The sequence below is a fragment of the Eurypyga helias genome, unplaced genomic scaffold (assembly GCF_000690775.1).
Source record: "Eurypyga helias isolate BGI_N326 unplaced genomic scaffold, ASM69077v1 scaffold4892, whole genome shotgun sequence".
In the NCBI taxonomy this organism is placed as follows: Eukaryota; Metazoa; Chordata; class Aves; order Eurypygiformes; family Eurypygidae; genus Eurypyga; species Eurypyga helias.
Genome location: NW_010233988.1, coordinates 98,187 through 121,590, shown reverse-complemented (window position 1 = coordinate 121,590; position 23,404 = coordinate 98,187). Strand labels below are relative to the sequence as shown.

The 23,404-nt window shown below is 41.2% G+C and overlaps 1 protein-coding gene across 1 annotated transcript in view; it reads left to right on the top strand.

Annotated features, from left to right (window-relative positions):
- Positions 1-13,038: 13,038 nt before the first annotated feature.
- Positions 13,039-23,404, top strand: part of MKLN1 (muskelin 1, intracellular mediator containing kelch motifs) — a gene marked incomplete at its 5' end in the record, with an annotated part of 83,817 nt that continues 73,451 nt past the window's right edge. The window contains 3 exons of the mRNA XM_010161883.1: positions 13,039-13,108; positions 20,470-20,612; positions 22,029-22,117. Coding sequence (XP_010160185.1) covers positions 13,039-13,108; positions 20,470-20,612; positions 22,029-22,117 — 302 coding nt within the window. The remainder of the gene's footprint in view (positions 13,109-20,469; positions 20,613-22,028; positions 22,118-23,404) is intronic.

Below are 23,404 nucleotides of genomic sequence, written 5' to 3'. Positions count from 1 at the left end.
AGGTTTGGGTATGTCAGGTGCTGTGGGCAGTGTGTTTTTTGGCAGCCAGGCTTCCTCTCCTGCCCCTGACCTCTGGAATGTTGGAGGCTCGCTGGGCCTGACCTGTGTGGGTTTGGGGGAAGGGGGCCATCAGCTGCCCGTGCCTCCTGTTTTTAGGAATTGAGGGTTTGGCGAAAGGAGTTGGGAGCTGTGTTTTGCAGGCAACAGTTTGTGAACCCTATGTGACCCCATCCTGAATGGAAGGCTTGGCTGCATGGCAGTCTTAAATCCTCTTGTTACTGAAAGTAGCGTTTTGGGTGACGATAATGTTGTCGAGATGTGCTACTTTTGATAAGCTAGCTACAGTGTTAGAGGGCCGGTGGGAGTGCAGCCCTTGGACACCTCAGTCACTGCAGCCTGTAGAATCTTGTCTAATTGTTGATTGTGCTGAATGTTTGGTTGCAATGAAATATCTTTGTCACCCCCTATCAACAGGTGATGGGCTTGTCATGTTTGTTAATGTCATGAATTCTCTCCACTTTCCAAAATTAAATGAAACTCCAAAAAAAAAAGTGTTTCTGACTAAACTCCTAGCCATTGTATCTTTCTGCCTTGTTAGATATTAAAAAGAACTGGATTATTCCTGAATTTGGTGATAATTAAGAAATCACTTTACATTTCTTTTTAACAAGACTTGACTTTAATGGTTTTTTTCAGGTTGGTGATCATGCTTGTAGTTATTTCTGCCTGCATTTCTGCATTTCTCAATAGGTTGTATTGAGGTGTTGGTCCCTGAGTAGAAGGGTGACAGTCCTTTATTGATCTCGCTGATGCAACATAAAAAGATAATACCACCTTTCTCCTTGATATTCCTTTCCAAGGCTCCTGTTAGTCCTTTTTGCTACAGACTCCTGTCAGGCATTAATGTTCACGCGGTATCTGCAGTGCTGCCCAAAGTCCTTAATGTCATTGCCTTCCGCGATATAATTTCATTTCCTACGGTAGGGCTGGTGTTTCACAAATGCACGACCTTGCGTTCAGCTAGTTTTTAAGTTGTTTAAATGTGCTTATCGTCAGTGAAAACAATTTTAGCAGCTCTTAAGCAGTGCTCAATAATCCCAGAGGTGGGGTGGTTTATCAGAATGCTGACCTTGGTCTGAGGGATGCTGGTCTGAGGGATTGTGTGCCGTCTTCTAGGCGAGTTTTGTTACCTGCTCTCTGCTAACTCTTGATTCCTGTGTTCAGGGAGGGAGCTTAAATGCCATCTGAAATGGAAGGAGGAGGCTTTGACCTGCGAGATTAGATTCTTGAAAGGAGAAAATATAAAGAAACAGGGGAGGGCAGGTTTTTGGGGATGGGGTGAAGATGGAAAACTTGAAAATCGCTGGGACAGGAACGTAACATACTGCAGGATGAACACGCAGATAGAGCTAAAAATAATCGTATATGTGGAACAGATTGAATCTGGGAGATATTCTGGAACTGATACCTGGGAGGACACTGGGAATTCTGGTTATACTGTAGTTTAAATAAGTTTGCTAGCATAAGTAGGAAGGAACCACCATGAAGTGGAACAGGGATTCTGCTATAATGTATGTAGCAATACTTAATAGTGTTGTCTGTCGTTGGGAGCTGTGGTATTGCAAGCAAAGTGCTGGTGGAGAAGGAACAGGGTAGATGACCCACGTTCTGTGTTGGCTAAGTATGATTTAAACACGCATCTGAAGTAGTTGTATGGCTTTAAATGTAAAACCAAGCTAGGAAATGTAAAACTTTCATCACTGCTGTCCAGGAAGAAATTAGATGTCTAGTAATTTCCATTGCATCTGCTTATGTGATGCTGAACTAATACCGAAACTTCTCGGAACACTGAAATCACCTGGTAACTTCTCTTTTTAATTATAAAACCCCAAAAGTGTATTTCAAAGACCTTTAAGGTCATGTTCTAGTTTAGGATCAGTTATCTATTGAAAAACACTGGTTTTCTTCCAGCGACAGAGGTTTTTTCTGGTGAATGCCAGCATCTTTCCTGTTGTGTTTGGTGGCGTCGCTAGAGGATTGGTTAGTGCTGGATCCAGTTTCTTGCTGTTTCACTGGCGCTACAGCTACCTGCACGCCTGCAAAGACCTTTCCAAACATTAAATGAAGATTGTCTTCCTCAAACCTGCCAAAGAACACTTGTACTGTTTTTCAAACTGCTGGAGTTGTCCTCTGTTGGCTTGAAGCTACCAGCGGGAAGGATGACTTGGATATTTATTTTAAAAACTCCTGTGGGGAGAAGTGAAAGAGTTAGTCTCGTAATAGAGTCTAGTTCAGCCTGCGTTGTAGGGGAGGTTGTGCCTTTGGGAAGAAAATTGATCCAAGAGGAAATTTGTTCTTGAAACATCTGGTGTTTCCAGAGACAGGCTGCCTGTACAGAGGCAGCAGTGTGTTGAGAGGCTTCAGCTTGTCCAGCTTGGAAAATACTCAACCCAGCACGCTGCCTGAGCCTTCTCCATCGTATCCCTTCCTTGCCTCGGCAGTTCATCCCCGAAGGAATGGAGCCACGTGGGAGGCTGCTCCCTGATGTCTCACAAGGGACCGGCCTAGGGATTTCCCCAGTGCTACCACTTGTTTCGTAGAATCGCAGAATGGTTTAGGTTGGAAGGGACCTTAAAGATCATCTAGTTCTAACCCCCTGACAAACGAGTACTGGTGTCTTTTGACTTATGCTGAGAGAGACCTGGGCTTTATTCCTCTGACTTCTGCAGAAAGCGATGAGCTCAGTCACTTCTTTTTTTGGACAAGGAGAGAATAAACAATTTATAGATGGTAATGTAACCCTTGTCCAAAGTTGCTTTCTTTGGTAAGGAAAAGGACCAAACACGAGTGCTCTGCATTCTGGGAGAAGCACCTCATATCTTGATTTTTTTAAGGAGCCTGTTTTTGTACCTGATCCAGTTTGAACTGCCTGCTAAGGTGAATGAGAGGTGGAGTATTGTGCTCTGTGCAGTTGCAGTCGTGTACCTCAGTCTGTTATCAGATGCAGAATTACTGTATCCGAGGACCATGGTTTCTAGGGTTGCATCAGGATCGTGACTGATGATATCTTGTAGTTGGCTAATGCACTCGGGTCCTTCTGTCACAGTTTTATATGGCTGAAATCCCACATCAGTGACTAACAAGAGCTTTCTACCCTGTTATTCTGGTCATGTACCTTTGCTAGCAAGTTTCATCCCATTTCTGTTGCTTGGATCCTCAGTTCAGGTTTTCATGTACGACACCTCCATAGAGAAAGATCAGTGTCATTCCTAGATTTGATGTTAGGATTTGTATTGGTATTTTATCCAATTATTTCTTGTGCTAAGGTCACTATTAAGAACATAAAATAAAATTGGTTTCTAAGCTGATAATTAAATTCCATTAGCAACCGCCTCCTAATTGGCAGTCCCTTTTTCATTGCAGCCTATTTTTATTGATTTCACTGTGGACCTCAGTTGTTCTGGTACTTCCATTTTTTTCCAGTTTGACACCTTGTGTGGTATTGCATCAAACGCGGAAGGCTGGATGGCTCTGTTGTCTCTCCTAAAAAGCACACTGGAACAGGGAAAGATCCAGCTGAGTTGTTATAATACACTTAAAATGTGTGCGTTTTTGCTGGTTTTCTGGTTTTTCATCAAACCAGGGGATGGAAACAAAGTGAAAGATACTTTGATAATAAAGTGTGAGTGACTGATAAGTGAAAATGCAAATTGGTTTTTGCTTTTTAGTTAAGAGGATGTGGTAAATAAGTTCCTGCCCAGTCGAACCAAAGCATCTCCTCTATTGTGTTTCCTCTGAAACAGAGATTCTCTCCTGTGTTTTCAAATCGAAGGCATTGCAAAGAGGGTACTGAGAGCATGTGTAACAAACCTTGTGGGGTAAAGTCCATAAGAATTAAAAAAAAAACCCCAAACAGCCAGAAAATGACATGAATTCCAGCTATGCTGTTCTCTGAGATTGCTGTAACAGGAAAAACCCATGTATTAGTGGCTAGTGAAACATGATTTTCGGTTTCTCCTCCTACCACGTGAAACCGATGAGTCAGATCTGTACCTTATAGGTTCATAAATCTTGTTACGGATGCATCCAGGTCTTGAAGACGCTTATGTTCAAGTTGAGCTCAGTCATGCCTAATAAAAAGGTTTGTGTTTTCTGGTCTGTTTTCTGATACCGAGCTCTGTTTGCATGACGAGGTGAAGATGCCTTCTGTTGAGGTCTCAGCGGTTCAAAGCTATTGAAACCAGACCAAAACAGTGGACTAGCAAAGTGTGCTTTAGAGCTTTTCTGGCAGGGTGAACTGTGCTCATTGTCCATGCATTAAAAGTCTTAATGATGCTGCTTATGTCTCATAGATACTTAAGTAACTTCAGTTATGTAGCAGTGATTTCCATTCTAGTTGCAGACCTGTGACTTTGGGTTTTTTTTCCACATATAAGCACGAATGTCATTTTTTCAACTTAAAGCTGTAAAAGCAGACTATTTACTTGAATATTTTAATGTAGCCAACTCACTTTTCCATGTTCTAATCGCTTTTAGGTGTGGGAAGACGATCAGTGCACCTGCTGGCTGCCTGTAATTACATGCTCGTGATGTCTTTGCGATATTGATCGATGCTTTTAACATTTATTTAAATGAGCTGGGACTGTAAACACTGACTAATGAAGTGAGCTGACCAGCTCTGCTCCCTCACTGATTCCAGTGAACTCTGTGTAGAAATGTTCTCTGTTCGGCTTCTCATCCTTTCCAATGTCCAGTGGAAAGTAGAGTTTTTTCCACTTGTTTGTATGGATTTTTCTGGATGTTTCTAGACAGTCATGTTCTGACAGGCATTTTCCCCCTTGCTCACATCACTTCTGCAGTCTTGGGTTTTTCTCTGAAAGCTGAAATTCAGTACTTAAAAAGCAAAATATTTCTGTAGAAGATAGCTACGGATTGAATCCATAAATATTAGGTGCTTCTCTAGTGTCTGATGAGGTGAAGTGGTGAGAAAGAAAAAGGTCAGAGAGATGGAGGGAGTGAAAAAAATGACAGAATTAGGAAGTTGTTCATTCTTTACATTGGGTTCATAAGTCTGATAGCTCTTGCTTCCCAGGTAAAAGCACAATTGCTGTGGTATGAGTAGAAATTTCTTCAAGGTCCAGATAAAATATAGCCATTATTTGGGAGATTAGACAGTTTTATTCACTGGCAGAAGGATGAAGGTGCAATGCTAATTACCCTGGTTCCCTGGTGTGACTAACCTGGCAGAACCTGTATTACTCTAGTGTTCAACGTTTTCTGGGATGGTGTTTTCGGTGAGCACTAGGAATATGAAATTTTTATGGGAGGTGTTGACATCATCAGATTATGAATCATTTGTTCTGTTTGTGGCTTTATATCCTGCAAGCTTAATAAAGGTGTTCTAGCTCCTGATTACTAATTACTTGTATGAAGATTTAAACACTGTTTCAAGCAGAGCATGTTTTCCTTGGGATATCTGTTGTTGCTGCTGAGACAGCATGTACAGTCTGCTTTTTTTCCCCATAGCAAATTAAACAGTTCTGTGTTCTGCATATTCATCATCTTTTTAGCTGATTGCTAAAATCCAGTCCAGAGAAGCTGTGGATGCCCCATCCCTGGAAGTGTCCAAGGCCAGGCTGGATGAGGCTTTGAGCAACCTGGTCTATGGAAGGTGTCCCTGCCCATGGCAGGGGGGTTGGAACTGGATAGTCTTTAAGGTCCCTTCCCACCCAAACTGTTCTGTGATTCTATGATTGTATTAAATCAGTATTTAAATATTTACTGGAAGATCAGGGCATCCACAGCTGCTCTGGGCAACCTGTCCCAGTGCGTCATCACCCTCTCCGGGAAGAATTTCTTCCTGATGTCCATTCTAAACCTACTTGCTTTCAGTTTAAACCCATTACCCCTTGTCCTGTGCCTACATGCCTTTGTAAAAAGTCTCCCTCCAGCATTCTTGTAGGCTCCCTTTTGCCAGTGTATTCTACGTTTGAAAGTTGTATTACTGGAGGGATGCTATTCACACAGTGTTAAAATGGAAGAAAAAAAATATTTGGGTTAGGTATATTGACGGGTGAGCAAGGTGCTGCTGGAGGAGTTCCTACCCTACTCTTTCATGATGGTGTGCTATTGCTAACTTTCACATTTTGTCTCCGAAAAAATAACCCTGCTTTCTAGTACATTTTGGAAACTGTTCAGTGGTGAGAGTAATGTTCACTTGGGAACTGGTGTGTACCCTTTAGCAGGAATTATTTATATTGCCCCAAAATAAGGAATTATTGCCTAATGTAGCTCTGGGGGTAAATGTTTCTGATCAGTAGCACAGTTCCCCGAATAACCAGTACTTAATGACAGGCTGATATTTCTTTATTTTCCCAGGCCAATATTTTGTCAACAGTTGCAGTGTTAGTGAGAGAACCTTGATTTTGAAAGGGAAGCTGACAGAGTGGAGGTGTTCCCACCTGGAGCCAGGAAGTGTTTTCTATAGTTTTGATGAAAAAGCTCCAGACCTGATGTTAGTTTGGACATGGGGGGGCTTTCAGTCTGGTTTGTTGAACGTAGTCTGCTTTAAAATCTTCGACAGGCATCAGTTTTTTGGGTGAACTTTTTACTAAGTGTGAAGTTACAACGCTGATGAATATTAAAGATGCGTTTATGGCTTACATTAGGAATTTATATCTGTACATGTAATCAGTCTGTTTTAGTGGATCCCTCTGTTGAGTGGAAACATTACTGACCTAGTGGCATGTAAGTGCATTGTTGCAATGCCGTGAAATCACGGGAGGCTTAAATCTACTTCCTGGCCTTGGTAAAACTTTTCCATATGTGTGTTAGTCGAACAGAAATACTCCACCAAGTTTGTGATGCTTCCAAAATACAGCGTAGGGGATTTAGGTAGATGTGTGCTAGATGTTGCTTTCCCTTAGTCGTCTTGTAAAGGGCCTCTCCCTTTCCAAGAAAGTGATTTTTGGAAATGAGAAGTGAGGGCAATGCGGTACTAAGTGTGCTACAGAATCAGTATTGTGGAAAATTTCAGAAGTTTGAAGTTCAGTGGCTTTTCTGGTGATTGCTGGCAGTAGGAATCCCGATGTTCACACGCTGTCTAAACTGTTTTCCGAGCAAGAAGTGAGGTTTTTAAAAACGAAAACTGAACTTTTTAAATTGGCTGTAGCTGGTGATGTCTTAAACTCTGGATAATTTTACTATAATATTTTATTTATTGGCTACAAATCCAGTGAATGGAAGAATCTAATATCTTTGTCTTTTTCCTTGAGTATTGAAGGGTAGAATTCATCCTGTTCTTGGTCTTTTTATCAAGCCAGCAGTTTTGTTGCAGGTCAGAGCACCTCCTGGAACTTCACATAGGCTAAGCTTCTTTCATGCCACGTTGCTGGAGTAAGTACTTTGTGGATACCTTAAAAGGCTGGATTTAGGATATCCTTGTGGCTTAGACATCAAGAAATGAACACTGAGTATGACAAGAAATAGGCAAAAGGTTCCAGAGAATCTTCTGTTCATTAATATCAGTTCACTAAGATGATCAGGTGAAGAAGTCTTTATAATTGCTGATTTCATCAGCATTTTAAGTTATTTTTTCAAAAAGTAGATAGACTTTAAATGCATGGAACAGAAATCTTGTTTCGTTGATCTCACAGTTCAATTTAAAACCAAAGATAGTGGGGGGAGAGAACAAACCTTGATAATTTTTAAGCTTAAAGGTTCAGCATCACTTACCAGTTAAATTGCATCTAAACAATAACCCCTAAGCATTGGGACGATTAAGCAGGTAATCACCTACGATGTGCGAAGTTATTGTGGTTACCAAAACACCCAAATAGGCCTGACTTGATTTTTTTTTTTCCTTCCCAGTTTGTTTTTCTGCTGTTCTTATCCTGGTACTACAGACCTGGAGCCGGCAGCTCTTGCTGCTAAGGATTTGGGTTGCTCAGTGCTGTCATACAGTCAGAAGTTTAATCCGTGATTTAGGTTGGTTGAGTGTCACTAGAATAGAAGTTATTTAGCAGGCTGTGATAACATGCTGGGAATTCACTGTACGGCTGCAGTTTTAGTCACTATTACTAACATTTAATTCCTGGCGTGTCAGGAAGAAGCACTGATGAGTCAAAAATACCTAGTTTTCAAGAAGTCTTACCTAGATGTGGGGTGTGAAAAGGAATACTTCCGTTATCCTTGGGCTGGCAGTGATGGAAGGCAGCTTACGGAAAGTAAACTGTTCACTGAAGGAAATAATTGACATACTGGTTTTAATGGAACTATTTATAGGCCGGAGCGAAGTGATACCTGTTTTGTTGTCCAGTATAGTGAGCTGTGATCTGATAACTATACTTCTGTAAGGTGATTTCGAAATTCATCAGTTCATTTTTGTATGCTGTACTTGCTTAGCTGTGTTACTTCTGATAGAAGTAAATGTATAGTATACTGAATATTTGTGTGAAACTCCTGCTGAGGAGATGGAAGCAAATTTGAGCAGTAAGTTGGCAAATGACACAACAATGTGGTGTGTAACATTGCACCCTTGTGCACGTTTAACTCAAAATTTGGTTTGTTACAAGGGCGGTCCTCCTGCGCTTGGTACTAGTGGGGTTAAGAAGTCCTGTGTTTTAAAAAACATAAACCTAAAAAGCCAACACCTAAACCAAAAAAACCCCATGTTTTCTGGATGTATCTACGTACTGCATAATAATTGTGCACATTTTACTGTGTTTCACCCAAGAATTTCTCATGTCTTTATGTCCTTATGCCATGTTAAGCAGAGAACTTTTCCAATAGAAAGGAGAGAAAGTTTAGAACAAAATCAAAAAAAGCTTTTTTTTTTTTTTTTTAAATGGCTCTAGGTGAGAGCTGTAGGTACATTATGGCTTTTGAAACATCACAGCCAGGTGCTTTGAAATCAGCATCAGTTGCACTGAGTTTCTCGGAGTTGCAGGATAAATAAGTTCTGTAGTTGTTTCCAGATCCATGGAATAGGCTTTTGGGCCATTTGGTGTTGTGGTGGGTTTTTTTTTTTTTCTGTTTATCTTGGTTAAGACTGCATGTTTCAGTGTCTTAAGAGGCTGGGCACGAGTATCTCCGTTAACGCTTTGTACTGGTTCCACGTGCTTGAAATAGTTGGCCCGCTACGTCTTCGAGTCTTCTGTAAAGTGGACTTAGTGGAAATTTTAGTCCATATAGTCTTAATAGTTTGCTTTGGGATGATTGTAGGAAAAAATTGTCACGTGGACAACCCCAAGCTTTGTCCATTTTCAGTCAGGCTGTTTTCGTGGCCCTCCAGCAGCTTTTTGCGGTTTAATGGCGCGGTACCTCGGTGCTTTTCTACAAGAGCAGCGTCTGAGTTCCGAGTCCTCTCGGAGACGCATGTGCCCTTTTCTGCACAGCTGCTCTCTCAAGAGCAACTTGAATGTGCCAAGCAAAGCTTGTGTTTTGGATTTGTTTATTCTTAAGGACCTGTTCCTAAAGTCATGGATTTCTCTAATAGCAGCTTCATGAAAATATTTAGGTTAGATGCAAATTACAGGAGCCTTAAACCTTACTTGCAGTGCATTCTGCAAAGTCATCTTTTTTCTCCTTTCCTCCCTCCCCCAAAGCAAAGAATAAATCTCCCTTAGTGATTGCCATGCCTGAAACCATAGAGTTCTTTGCACAGAGAGGCCCTCTGGTAGTGCCAAGAATGGGGACATCTCTCTAATTCCAGCCAACAGTTGGTACAACGGATATGACAGTTTCTGGGTTGGTAAAAGGAAAAATGATCTACTTCCAGCAATTGCAAGACCAGCATCTGCATGGGTAATAAAAAGAAACTTCCATTGTGTTCTGCCAAGACGGCTTTCTACGCAAAGCAGCCAGAACCTCTCTTGGTTAGCGATGGGAACGCTTACAATAAGGGCTTAGAGGCTGATAGCCGTGAAGGAAGCTAGGTTATGAATTTAAGGCACAGCAGTACCGTCTCTGGACACCTCGTTTGTGAGGCGAATCAAACAGCTCCTCCTGCTTAGCTTTTAGTGTGGGGTAGGAATGCCCACAAAGTTGCAGAGGTACAGCAACACCTCATTATATTTAGTAGTTCCTTGCCAGTGGGAGAGTGGTGTTGGCAGCTCACTCCTCTTTGAACCCATCGTCTGGGTCCAGCTGCTCTTCTTTCTCCTGTTGTGCTGGCCGGAGCAGTAAACTGAATTGGCAAACTGATCTGACTGAAGAAGTTATTTATGCTAATCTTCATTATAGCTGCTGGTGTAGGGAGGGGGAGGATCAGGCACGAGTGGGCGGAATGGTCCCTCTTGGCAGCGTTGTAGATTTATGCTAGACTAGATCTCGTATGTGCAGTTTATGAGTTATCTCAAACCACATTTAATGGGTTGCTCTTTTTCACAGGAAAAGCTTGCGTAAAACTTTGGTATTTGCGGTAGCTCAAGAGCTTACAAATACCTTTTTTTTTTTAATGCCTTGTGAAAATTACATGGAAAGTCATTGAGTTAATGGAATTTCCACTTCTAAGGTTTCTCATAGGTTTTAATCTAGGTGTCATGTCTGAAAAGCCTGCTTCCAGGTACTGTGTAAGAGTGCTGTGATGTCCAGAAAAAGGGCTTTACACGGAAAGAGGCATCTGTCATTGGGATATGCATTTGTTTGTTTCTTACTGTCTCATGACTGTTGAAATGCTTGAATTCCTCCAAGTTTTTGAGCCCATAAATTTTCCTCAACCATTATGGTAAATTGACTTTGTACATACGGATGTCTGTCTTCAGTGTTTGTTTAATCTTACTAAAGTAACAACCCATGCATTTTTAAACATGTTTATAGCTATATGGACACTGCTATCTTTTTCTCTTTTAAATTTCTTTTTAACCTTAATTTTCTGTGAGCTGCCCATCCCTTTGCCTCTGCAGAAGGATTCTTATCTTGTCTAGCTGTACTGATTGAGGTCCTCTTTGGTTGTGGCAAACTGCTCTTTGACCTGGAGAAGCAAACAAATCTACTTCTAAAAATATGATCTTTGGGTTCTGTCCCAGTTACAAAATGCCTCTTTACAGCAGGGCATTATCTGACCACGTAACGGTGCCAATTCCTGCGAATGTTGCTCAATGTATGAAGGGCTTATCGTCTAATGTTTAAACAAATGTAATGGCCTCGTAAATAAAAATTATTTTGTAGGGTAAATTGCCTTCTTGCATGCTGGGATAAAGTTCCGTAGAGGAGAAAAGCTGTGCCCTGTTATCTGGCTTTATCGACCTTAATGTCCCTTAAGTATCTAGTGTAAGATACTGATCTCCTTCAAGTTTAGCAGTTTCTTCTCTCTTCACATATTAAAAGGTATTAAGAAATTAAGAAATATCCTTTTGAATTGCCTGTGGCATGGTACAGGAGATTGCAAGTATGGTTCTTCTCAAAACAAGTGTGTTTCTAGTGGTGCCTTAGCGTTGAGGCTGGCAACTTACATTAGAAATCTGTCTCCACACTCCCCAAATTCTCCCCTTAGGTTTGCTTGGTTCAGTTTGTCCGTGTTATAATTACAGGCAAGGGCTAGGTTTCCTTTTGGAGTTGAGCCTCTTCGTGCTGCAGACTAGATGTACTTGGTTGGCTGTGTAATTATGCAGACGGGTGGCTTGGTGTTTCCTGTTTTGGTGGGGTTAGAGCAAGAGGGTCGTGCATATCCATATGTTCAAACGTGTTGTCCCTGCTGGGGATGCGTGAATAAACCGGCTGCAGGCCTGGGCTGACACTGGCATTACTGTGTTAATAAATGCCATGCTATCATGGAAACTAGCTAAAGGGAGAGGAAGCCTGAATTTTGTTCCTACGCTGTATAAAAATCATGACATGTCTCTTGAAAAGCACACAGATGGACAGCCAATAGGCTGGCTCTCTAAAATTTAAGTGTTTTACAGGGCTACCCTGCCCTAGCTCCTTGCTGTCTCCCTTGCTGCTGCGCGGGACTGCTTGGATACCGTTGCTAGTGTGGTGATTTTGGTCTGCCCAATGTGGAAAGAGCGAGCTAATTTAATGCTCAAGTTTTTTCCCTTCTGAGCTTTTATAGGAGCATTTTTTCCTCCAGTCCTTTGTAGTAATCCAGATGCTCGTGTTCTTCTCCTCCTACACAGCAGATGGAGATAGCATAAGCCTTTTGATGACTGCTTCCTTCTTTTTACATAAGTTTTACGAGCTGGTGAGTTCGTTAGTTGGATGTGGTAGAGCTCATAAGCCCTGTCCAGTGGGTCGTGCATTGTTACCTCGCCAATAATTATACGTATTTGAGGGATTTTCTTTTAAAGTGTTTAACTTGGGAGATGAGCTTTACTGCATGTTTATAGGAGAGGGGAAGGCAGATCCCTCATATGACTGTCATGATGAATCTGTTTCCTTTCAGCCAAAAAAACCCTGAGTTTATGTTAATTACCTAAATGCTTTGCTATTCCAAACTGTAAGAAAGCTACTCGGAGGGAATTTTTCTGGTTGAAGAGTTGAATTTGCTTTCTTAGGTGTTGTGCTAGGCTAGTGGCTCATATGAAAAATACTTGTTGAAGTTTGGCATGAGTTAGATGGTCATCTTCCACACTCCAGGAAAGCTTAAGTAGGTTACCGGCTCTCTCTCTCCATTCCAGTATTGCCTGTCTGGTAAAGGACAGTTTTTGGCTTGCTAACCCTTTTACTGGTCATCATTTAAACTTTACTGAAAAGCTCTTACCCCATTGAGGTGAATGAGAGAATTTTTTCCACTTAATTGCCGACTTGGGCCTATGTAAATTCATCTGTTTTCAATTTATTTCACAACGTAGAATTTCTTTTTTTGTTTCGCAACTCGGAGTTCCATTTCACAACCACAAGGCTTGGAGGTGTATTTTGATGGGTCCTGTAAAATAACAATGTAGAAATTTATTAATAGAAGAGGAGGAGAACCGTACTCTGCCCAGCGATTTCAGTAGTTGCATGAGAATAACTGGTCTGCATGTATGACATCGTATTGGAGATGTAAAATATAACATGGCTGTTATTTAAATTATCTCTGGCTTCTCATTTTTTTAGGAATATCTTGGTGGATAAGCCCAATGATCAATCCTCAAGATGGTCTTCGGAAAGCAATTATCCTCCCCAGGTAAGCATCTGATTCTCTGCAACTGTATAGCTGAGTTCTTAGTTTAAATGTCGGCTGCTACAATTTATATTGACATCCTTTAAAAGCTACCTTCTCTCAGTAAAATGCAGGTGGTTGGTACATTAGATACATTTCCAGCAATTTATTTGTGATCTTTCAAGAAATGCTTTTTTTTTTGGGGGGGTGGGGAAAGGGAAGCTTTGCATTTCATCCTTGACAGTCGTGGTTGTACTGGAAATAATCTCACCTTATGGTTAGATTAAGCTGCTAATGAGGCATGTGGGTCCCCCTGTGTCAGCACTACTGGAAACTATTGTAGGCTGCTGGCCTTGAATCCTAGATCTGAGGAGCCTGTGTTTTTCTCCTAATAGTGCATTTAGAAATGTAGAGTCTGTGTAGAGACACGAATGTCATCACCTTTGTTGGTTAAGCACCTTATTAAAATATGTATTGATTTTGGCATCTGATTCTATTTCACTATTAATTAGATTATCCAGAAAAAATATCCTTAATTTTTTCCTCCAGTAAATGTTATCCTTCTCTTTATGCTAGATCTATACCTTATTGGTACTGTTTAATCAGCTTTTGTATCCCTTATACTGGTGGTTTTAAATTCTTTTGTTTACAACACTGATGCACAGCACAGTGTGCTGCACAGTGTTTCTCTCATAGAAAGTTCTTTTGCTTATCTACTTATTTACCCGAGTATTCCTCATGAGTTAAGTCTCACGGGATTTTTGTCTAGGTGAATCTTGCTACTTTGCTTTGAAGGTGTGTTAAAAATCTGTAGTCCAGACTGGTGGCTCCCCCATAGCATGAAGAGCTTTTGTGTTGAGCTTCATGATAAGGTGTTCTGTGTCTGTAAAAGTTCGTGGTTTTTTTTTTTCCAAGAAGAGAGGGAAAATTGTCCTGTTCCATTAACGTGTTCCCTAAACCTGATTGTGAATACTAATAATTTTGTTTCTCTTGATGCCTCTGTGCATATACTGCTCTTTCAATTTTAGTTTTTTACATAAATACGTTCTTATAAACAGCACAGGAATTTAGTCCATAGCCTGAAGCAGTTTTAGTCTATCTAGGAACTATTGATTGCAGGGTATTGAGCATGTGTGGTATTCCAGTCTGTGCCATCCTTTACTTCCTTTTATGCAGGAAGCATGGTTTTTTCTTGGGTCTCTCTTGTTCGCAAGGCAGGGTTGGCTCGTGGTGTAGCTTTGGGCCGAGGTTTTCACCTGAGGTGCTCTTAGTTGTTGCTAGAAATTGCTCTTTTGTTTTCTGAGCCATCCTGAATATTTTGTGCTTTTTTAAAAACATGATTGTGGAATGGGAATACATCTCTTATAACTAGATGCTTTAGAATATTTCCATCTTAAAGCTGACAAGCAGTAATACAAGTTATATTCGGGCAGGTAGATTAAGCAGGGAATAATTAGAGTGGTAGATTTCTGTACTAACAACACAAGCGTGTTAGAGATGTCTTCCAATGATTGTGTGTATTGCTTGCTGCCTGAATGAAGATGTGGCTGCAGAACTACTGAACCTTATCCCAGGGAACTGGGCACTGCCCCACGTGAACAAGTCATTTAAACCAAGCTTTTGATAGGAGGGAGATGTACTGCTGTATTTGTATACGTCTGTCTGCATATCTCCTATTTATCTGAGGTATCCAGAGTCGAGGTTCTTTGAACTGACTTGCAAAAAGTTAGTCTTCATAGTAGCAGCTGAGATTGGCAAGACAGTATGAGTTTTATTCTGTCTTATTTAAAGACAAAACCAACAAAAAACCTGGCAGCCTAAGTGGAAAAGGCCATCCTGCTGGATTCCTCTTACTTGAGTCTCTGTATCCAGTAGTGAGAATATAAAACACTACGTAGTTGCTCATGTGTTCAGCAAGCCCAGTCCTGAGCGCTGAGTGAGATGATGTATTTGCAGTATCTTTTACTATATGCTGTAGCTAATTCTGATGCGTCGGAGTGCTTGTTTATTAATGTAAAGCATTTTTTACGGTGTACCTTCTCTGTTGAAAAAACAGGAAAGAGGAACCAGGGGATTAAAATTTGTCTAAGAGGCCTGTGTGCAAAGAATGTGTTTTGCATATCTGTGTATGTAGAGAGAAACAGTTCCAAATTGTGTGTCTCATACTTAACTAAAGAACTTCTGGTCGCGTTTTGCTCAAAATAGCTAGTTCGTGCACCTTGCCCATTGAAACACTGCCAGGTTTTAATGCAGGTGAAACTTCTTTAGGCAGGTTTTTAGCTTGGAAAACTAGAGTGACTAAATTCTAAGTGTGGTGGGGAGAGAATTTTGGGGGGGGAAATTAGTTGATTTATGTTAGAAGTTGGGTATGTCATATATAAAAAATGATGATCTATACACATGACTCCTAATCAGCAAACTAAACACCATGTAACCTATGGAAAATCAAGATGCAAAGCATTTCATGGCTTGTGTGTTGGCATCACTGTTGAAAAATTGGTCACTTTTGCAGTGCCCAACAGCACTTGTTAAGCTGTGTGGGCAGCCATAAGAGTCCGGGGCAGGAAGTGAATTAAAACTTGGTAAAAGAAAGCTTTCCTTGTTTCCAGCTGAAACTAGGGCTAAGACACAACACAAAGACTTATGTCAGTCATGCTCACTGGAACGTGTTGTGAGATATTTTAATAAGCTGCAGCCCTAATCGCCAGCGTTTGCCTGATCAGAGTATCTTACCTTAATGTAAGGATTTAGTAGTTCCCTGCCAACGTGGTGCTGCTGGGCTGGCTTAGAGGTAAAAATTTAAGTGAGTCCCTAAACACGGAGTTATTCCCTTCCCTTGTTGATGGAGACAAACCTCTCCAGGCACTTTTTCTTTCAGTGTGCCTCTTGCTAGGATGAACATGAATCAGAATATAGGTAAAAATCGGAGAATATGTTGAGTAGCTCAGCAAGTTCCATGCTTTGCAGTAAATGTGCTCAAGTCAGTCTTAGGGAAAGAAAATGAAAGTGGAAGTCTAGACACTTGAAACACTGCCACGTGATGATACTTAGTAAAGAGTTTTCCTAGCTTTATGGGTATGGTAGAGTTAAGTAGTTCCTGTGGCCGTGAAAACCACCCCTTGGTTATGAATGAGTGCCAGTGAAAGGAAATACATGACAGCTGTTTTTCTGTTTATTAAACTAGATATCTTTCGTGTCTTGAAATAGAATGACCCAGAAATTACATATTCAATAACAAACCTGTTATGTAGTAACCTATTCAGGCAGAGAGGGCTGCTAGTTCTATTTTTAAAGTAGTTATAGACTTGCCTAGGAAGTGTGAAGAAATAAGGCTGGTAGTGCTGAAGACCATGACCCTGTCATAAATGCTCATCCTGATGGCTCCAGTGATGGTCTGACTGGGAACACTGTGTGCAGGAGGAATTGAATTCCCCAGTGGCTTGTTTAATAAAGTACAGAACAGAAGGATAGATTATTTTTTTGTTAGAATCACAGAATGGTTTGGGTTGGAAGGGCCTTAAAGACAGTCTAGTTCCAACCCCCCTGCCATGGGCAGGGACACCTTCCATAGACCAGGTTGCTCCAAGCCTCATCCAGCCTGGCCTTGAACACTTCCAGGGATGGGGCATCCACAGCTTCTCTGGGAACCTGTCCCAGTGCCTCCCCACCCTTTCCAGGAAGAATTTCTTCCTGATATCTACTCTAAACTTCCCTGCTTTCAATTTAAACCCATTACCCCTTGTTCCGTCACTACAGGCCCTTGTAAAAAATCCTCCTCCAGCTTTCTTAGATTTATCCACAAGCTTAATTGCAAAAGCAACAGGTAGGTTTGTCTAGTGAGCAAGGGCAGCCCCTGCTGAGTATGTTGCTTGTTTTGTGTTTTTATTTTCATATGCAATACAAGTTTCATTACTCCCTAATTAAAAAATGTTTGAGTAGAACTGGTTCAAGAGAAAGAAATTAATAAATACAATGTGACTCTTTAATTGCACAGGCAGAATGCGTAGTGCAGTTAGGAATCTAGTTCAGTGTATTTGATGTGGAGATGTAAATTTTGAACAGTTAAAGAACATATGTATGAAGTTAGTGACAGTGACCAAACAATTGGTTTCAGTTTTGCGTCTGAAGGCCGGTTTTCCTCTCTTGATTTTCATCCTGCTGTGTAGATCGTATCAGGAACTAATTTAAAGTATATTAATAACATCTACACTCAGTTGTGTGATGCAGAAGCATGCATATGGTTGTCATCAAATGGTAGCAAAGACCAGAGCTTTAAAGAAGTTTGGAGTTTTCCTGCAGCTCGCAGTGTGACAGGACTGGATTTGCTTTTTGGGATGTACAGTAACAGGCTGCTGAAGTGCCACAACGGACTGTGCTCTGCTCTCTGCATCTTCACTTACAAACGTGTTTAATAATAAACCAGAAATCTTACTCTTCTAATGTTTTGTAACATCTCTTTTGTAAGTGTTGTAATTTGAGGCTTAACAATTAGGCTGAGGTTTTTGCACAGTTAGTCCAATTAGTGTCTGTATGCTGTGCCTCTAATGAACAAACACTTCAGTTTATAATTTGGATATTTGGAATACTTCATGAATACTTGGACATAAAACATACTGATGTTGCTTATAGCAGTAGGATGGAAAAGTGTAAAATATCTTGGTATACATACTGGTCTGAAATCTCAGACCTTTCCTCTCCAGATTTAATAAATCACTTGATCTTCCGTACACTTTTACCACATCCTTCAAATCTGTAGAGCATAGCCTGTCACATCTAAAATCCTGGTAGCAGCCCAGAAATATCCATGCAGCCAGCTGTTTGCAGCTCTTGAGGCAATCTGTTTTTTTCGATGTCAGGGAGGGCTGTGGCCTGTACCCACAGCGGCAGCAGTGTGTGTACATAAAACCAAAAAGGGCATCTCTGTATGTGTATATATACGTGTGTGTATGTATTAAAAAAAGCAAAGGTACAGGTATTGGGCCACAGGCTTTAAATCAAACCTGTCTTTTGTTTCAGTTGGCAGATAAATTCACAAGAACGTTGTCTTTAGCTTCTGTGCTTGTGTCTTCTGTAGCGCTGGTCTGACTCCGCGGGTGATGGGATGTGTGGAAGCAGGAAGGAGGGCTGCAGAGGTCCTTCCCTGTCTGTAGGCTTAAGAAATCACTGCTAGCCATGTGGAGTAATTGCCATGTGTTGCTCCTTTCTAGGCTTGTATGACAAGATAAAGTATTTAGCTGCATTCTTAGATTTCTCTCCCTTGATTTAGGGTAAGAATTAGTAAGGCAGGATGATTAAAAAAAAGCTTTGTGCCAAGCTTTTGCCGATCTTGCGTGGCTGTTGAGAAGGTATGTCTTCATGACCCAAGCAGTAGGTCGTGCTGTGACTCCAGCAGGATTAAGAATTGCAGTTGCTGATGCTGATAGTGCTGGCTTCGTTTTTTCAGCTTGGGGAGAAATCCGCAGGGAAGATAGGATGGTGTAGGAGGAGTTCTTAGATGCTGTTGTGTACTGTCTGTTCTGCATGGGAATTTTGGCAGTGGGCCGTGCCATGTATCAAGTACTGCCTTGCTCATTACAGGACCATCGTTTTGCTCATCCCTTCATTTGCTCTGCTTTAGAAAAATCTATTTTCTGTACAGCACTTTTTTCCTGATGTCTGGGGAGTACTTTAAGACAGAAGCATGGTTTACTGCTAGCCAAACTAACAGTGGGTTCTGACATCTAGGTGGGTAGATGCTGTTCCACACAAAACTATATATATATTTTTTTTTTTCATCAAATAAACCCCCAAAAATCTGGGAAAGCACCAAAGCATTCTTCTGTAACACCCTAGGAGGGCTGATACTGGTTTATCTTCTTCATTCTGAAAAAATTTGAGCTGCTGGAAGCATCTTTGGCAGTAAATTCTCCTTATTCTAAGTAGATACCTCTGCAGTCTGCACTATCAGCTGTAGCATGTACGAGTATTTCTTTTAAGCCGAGCTTTTTGTAAATGTATTGAGAACCAGCTGTAGGGATCACGTTTATCTTGATGTTCGCTAGAATGATGCTGGTACTGCTCACGTTCAGAATTAATTGCTTATAGAGCCATGGCAAAAAGACTGAGAACTAATGGACAGGAAGATTGTTCTGCTTCTCACCCAAAAGGTACACTTCTAGGGTAAGATTGTCCTGTAGTTTGGGCTGTAGAGGACAAGCAAAGTGGTTCCCATGACACTTGAGATCAAGAGATAGTAGTCTCTGCTAAAGAACCATAGGAAGGAGCCACATGCATGCAAATACTCGATGTCGATGAAAGCCTAGAAACACTGTGTGGTGTTTGCTTTGGCAGTGCTGCTGCTTGGTGGAAGGGACCACCAGTGCCTGTGGTGGGAGGTGTTCCCCAATGCCTTACTGATGAGGAGGGGGTACTGCAGGATCACAGGGTTTTGCAAAAAAAATCCAGCATGATAATTGTGATTCTGCAGTTCTTATTTCTCTGCAGTGTACTGCTTATTCTGAGAAGTTAGGGAAGAGTATTAAGCACACTGTTTTCAGGTATTAAACTTGACCTATTCTGCAAACCAGGATGTCTCCAGATTCCCTACAAGACTTGCTTTGTAGGCAAAGGTTAAATAAACTTGGTGCTTGATGGTCCCCGGTGAATGGTGAGGCACTTCTGTGCATAAGCTTTTCAAGGAGAACAGATCTTTTTCTCCAGCAGAGCTGGTGATGCTGGTAGCTGCGGCCTGAATATGAGTAACCTGACTATTCATACACTGTGGGGGACACACATCTGTATGAGGGAGGAGCAGTGTTCACAAGGGAGAACATCTTCTTCATTTTATGTGTAAAGCCCCTTTATGGTCAGTTAAGTGGGTTTATTTGGTACGGTTAATAAGCAGTTGGTTCCGATGTTAACCACACATCAAACATAGTCTGTGTTCAGTGGTTAAATAGTGTCAGCCCATAGAGGAGAAGTAATTTGATGTTCTCTTAGCATGTGGAACATACTGTATTTATCTAATTGTGCATTCAGTTTAGGTTTCATTTCAGGTTGTAGTGGGCGTTTGAATCATCGCTCTCTGTAGTTTGATCCTATTTGCCAGATTTCAGGAAGTTTTGCATCCAACATGAAGCAATATATGTAAGCCCTGAATAGAAATGCTAGGAATAGGTAATTCAATCAAATCTTTTTCCTGGGTAAGCTGCTTTTAAAGTAATATTCCTAAAAATCTTTGCTTCATTCTAGGAAAAAAAGAAAAAATAGAATAGTGGGGAGGGATCGTCATAATTTTCATTCTCTTGCTTTGTAAACTGGATTTCTGAAGGCTGTAATGCTTCTCCCTCAGTGTGATTTGCAGCCTTGGGTTTAATACTAAAAATCACTGTTCTCTCTTTTCACAGTATTTGATTCTGAAACTTGAAAGACCTGCTATAGTCCAGAGTATCACATTTGGGAAATATGAGAAAACACATGTCTGCAATTTAAAGAAGTTTAAAGTTTTCGGTGGGATGAATGAGGAAAACATGACAGATCTCTTATCCAGGTAAGATGTGACTTCATCAGCTATGGTAATCATAAACGCTGGACCAAAATGCTCCTCCCCTTCACTCCCAAGGAGACAGATGGCTAACAGTGGTGTTAAAGCTGTGGTTTTGATCCTGCTGTTAGCTGCCCTTGTGTTTATGGTCAGGTCAGAGAGCAGCAATCGCAACGCTTGCTCCAGGAAGCCTTCCTTGTCCTGCTCTAAGCACAGAGGATTTTTGGAGAGCGAACTCTTGGAGGTGTGGAAGAGCTGAGAGCAGTGTGCGATACTGGTGGATTGCAATTCTGTTCTTTCATGTGCTCGAGACACAAGAGAAATAGTTCCCCATGTGTGGGTAACTTAAAGTAGCTTTTAAAAGTCCAAGTAACCTACCCTTGTGACGAACTTCGCTGCGGCTGTAAAGATCTGAACTAGTCAGCTGCTCTGCCTTTCTTCAGGTAAATAAATCAGATAAACAAATGGAAAGCCCATGTTTTCTTTTTGTTTAGTTTGATTTGGTAGTTGTGCTGATAGGGGCTAAAGAGGGCCTCTTGGCTGTACTAGCTATCCAGAGCTTCTGAGTAGTTGCTCATGTAATTTTGCAAGGGCCTTGTAAGGATCCTTCTGTTTCAGGAAGGGAGATAATACTTAAATATCTGGGAGTACAAGAGAAATGAGTATCAAGAACTAGTCTATTTTTGGAGACCTACAGAAGGGAAGTTCACCTCTGTGGAATGTATGGGTGTACATCATCTGTAGTCAAGCGGAATAGCCGTGAAGAAACGTGGGAGGTTTTGTTGCAGGTATCCTTCAAGACCATACAGAAACTAAGCGCAGCCTTTCCCACTCTTTTACCCTGTTTTGATAGACCAGTGTTGTAATTTGACTTTATTCCCACTAGAATTGCAGGAGAAGAGGGTTTAGTAGCATAGTAATTATTGATACCTAATGTCATTTCACTTGCACTGAAGTTGATAAAAAATTCTTATTTTGGGACCTGTACTTGCATCTTCAGTAAAAATGGACTTACGGTTTTTGTTGAATTTTATACTAAATATGGGATATCTCTATAAAGGAATGCCCATAAATGGACCACAAAGCACTTGGGCAGCACGGTAATTCTGAGAGCTGCTCCATGTCCCTCTTAACAACAGGAGAGCGCGGTTCAGGCAGGTGACTTGCTGAAGTTGCAGGGTTACAGGCGCGGATGAGCAGCATTGATCCGGTGTCGGTTCCATCCCAAAACCACTGGCCAGTGCTGCCTCCCAGGGAGATAAGATGGTGGATAGCAGTCCAGGCGTTGGTCCAGCATGCGTACTTACGGTTCATAGTAATATCAAACGAGCTTCGCATTTCAGGCGTGACCTAGATTGCGTTTATTAGCTAGTCCTAAAATACAAGGTAAGATTTAGTAACCTTATTTATTTTTTCCCACAGTGGCTTAAAGAATGATTATAACAAAGAAACATTCACCTTGAAGCATAAAATTGATGAACAGATGTTCCCCTGTCGATTCATTAAGATAGGTAAATGCATTTTTTCAGCATTCTGAGTAGAAAATAATCTCTCCTTATACTTGTGCCAGTCTTGGCACTTGTGACTTCATTGTACTCAGGCAAAGTATCCACAGTAGCTGCTCCATTTCATGATCTCTTAGGTTGGTTAGATTGCAACGCAGTCAAGTCCTGTTACTAAAAAATAATAGCTTCATAACTTAAATCCTGGGGAATGAAAGCAGAATACTGTAATTTTCAGAAATAGAGTTGTTGAGTCAACTAACTGCTGGAGAAGCTGCTTACTGTCCTACTATAAATTGCTATATAGAGCTTTAAAAATAATTAAGCTAATTACTGGTAAAAATTTCAGTGTTGACAACCCTAGAGTTTGTAAAAGGTTGAAGCCTTTTGTTCTCAAACATGCTAGCAACACAGAGAGCAACAGCAGAAGCTTTCCTTGTTCTCTTCCTGCTACTCTAATCATTGTCTCATCTCTGGCTAAAGATGCTCTCCAGGGCAAAGGTGAATTATACCCCGTGATGTCTAGTCTTGTTTCTCTGGTGAAGCTTGCCGAAGGAGGTGCTAACGAGAGCCGGTTACTGTGACTTGTGATGAGAGCAGGTGGGATCTCTCTTCGGTTACTGTGACTTGTGATGAGAGCCGGTGGGATCTCTCTTCCTTCTTGCTTCATGCAGGCCAGAGAGACAGAGTGTCTTGCAGCGACCATCAGTGGTGCTGATTGGATTTAAGCCAGGAATTTAGAGACTTTCAGCTTTCTGTATCTCAGTAAATTTATCTTCCCCTTCCCACTACCTACGGAGATAGTAAAGGAATGACTGTTTTAAAACTAGTTGTTAAAGGTTAAAAATAGAGCAGGGAGGTGGTTGCTGAAAAATTAGATAAGATCTTGTTGACTAATTTAGATGAATTTAGGAGTGTTTTGAAGTGTTGGGTAATTCCTTTGCCAGGATGTGGATGTTAGTGGCTGTGTAGGGGCTCCCCTCAGAGCCCTTTGCTCTAGTGTCTTCTGCACAGCTTTGAGTCTCCCCTGATGTTTGTGTGAGGAATTGAAAGCTTCAGGCTGGGAATCAAGTCGTCATCTGCCTGCCATAAATGGTGGCGATTCCTCTTCTTAGAGAAGTGAGGAAATTGGTTGTTTGTTGGGTTTGTTTTTGGCTACTTCTTTTGGAACCATCTGTGACACTTGTCTTAAGGAAACCTCAAGAGGAGGGGGGGAATAGTTAAAAGTTGACTACATCAGAAAAGCTAAATTGATGATTTTTTTTTTAAAACATACTCTGAAGCTTCCTGCATGAC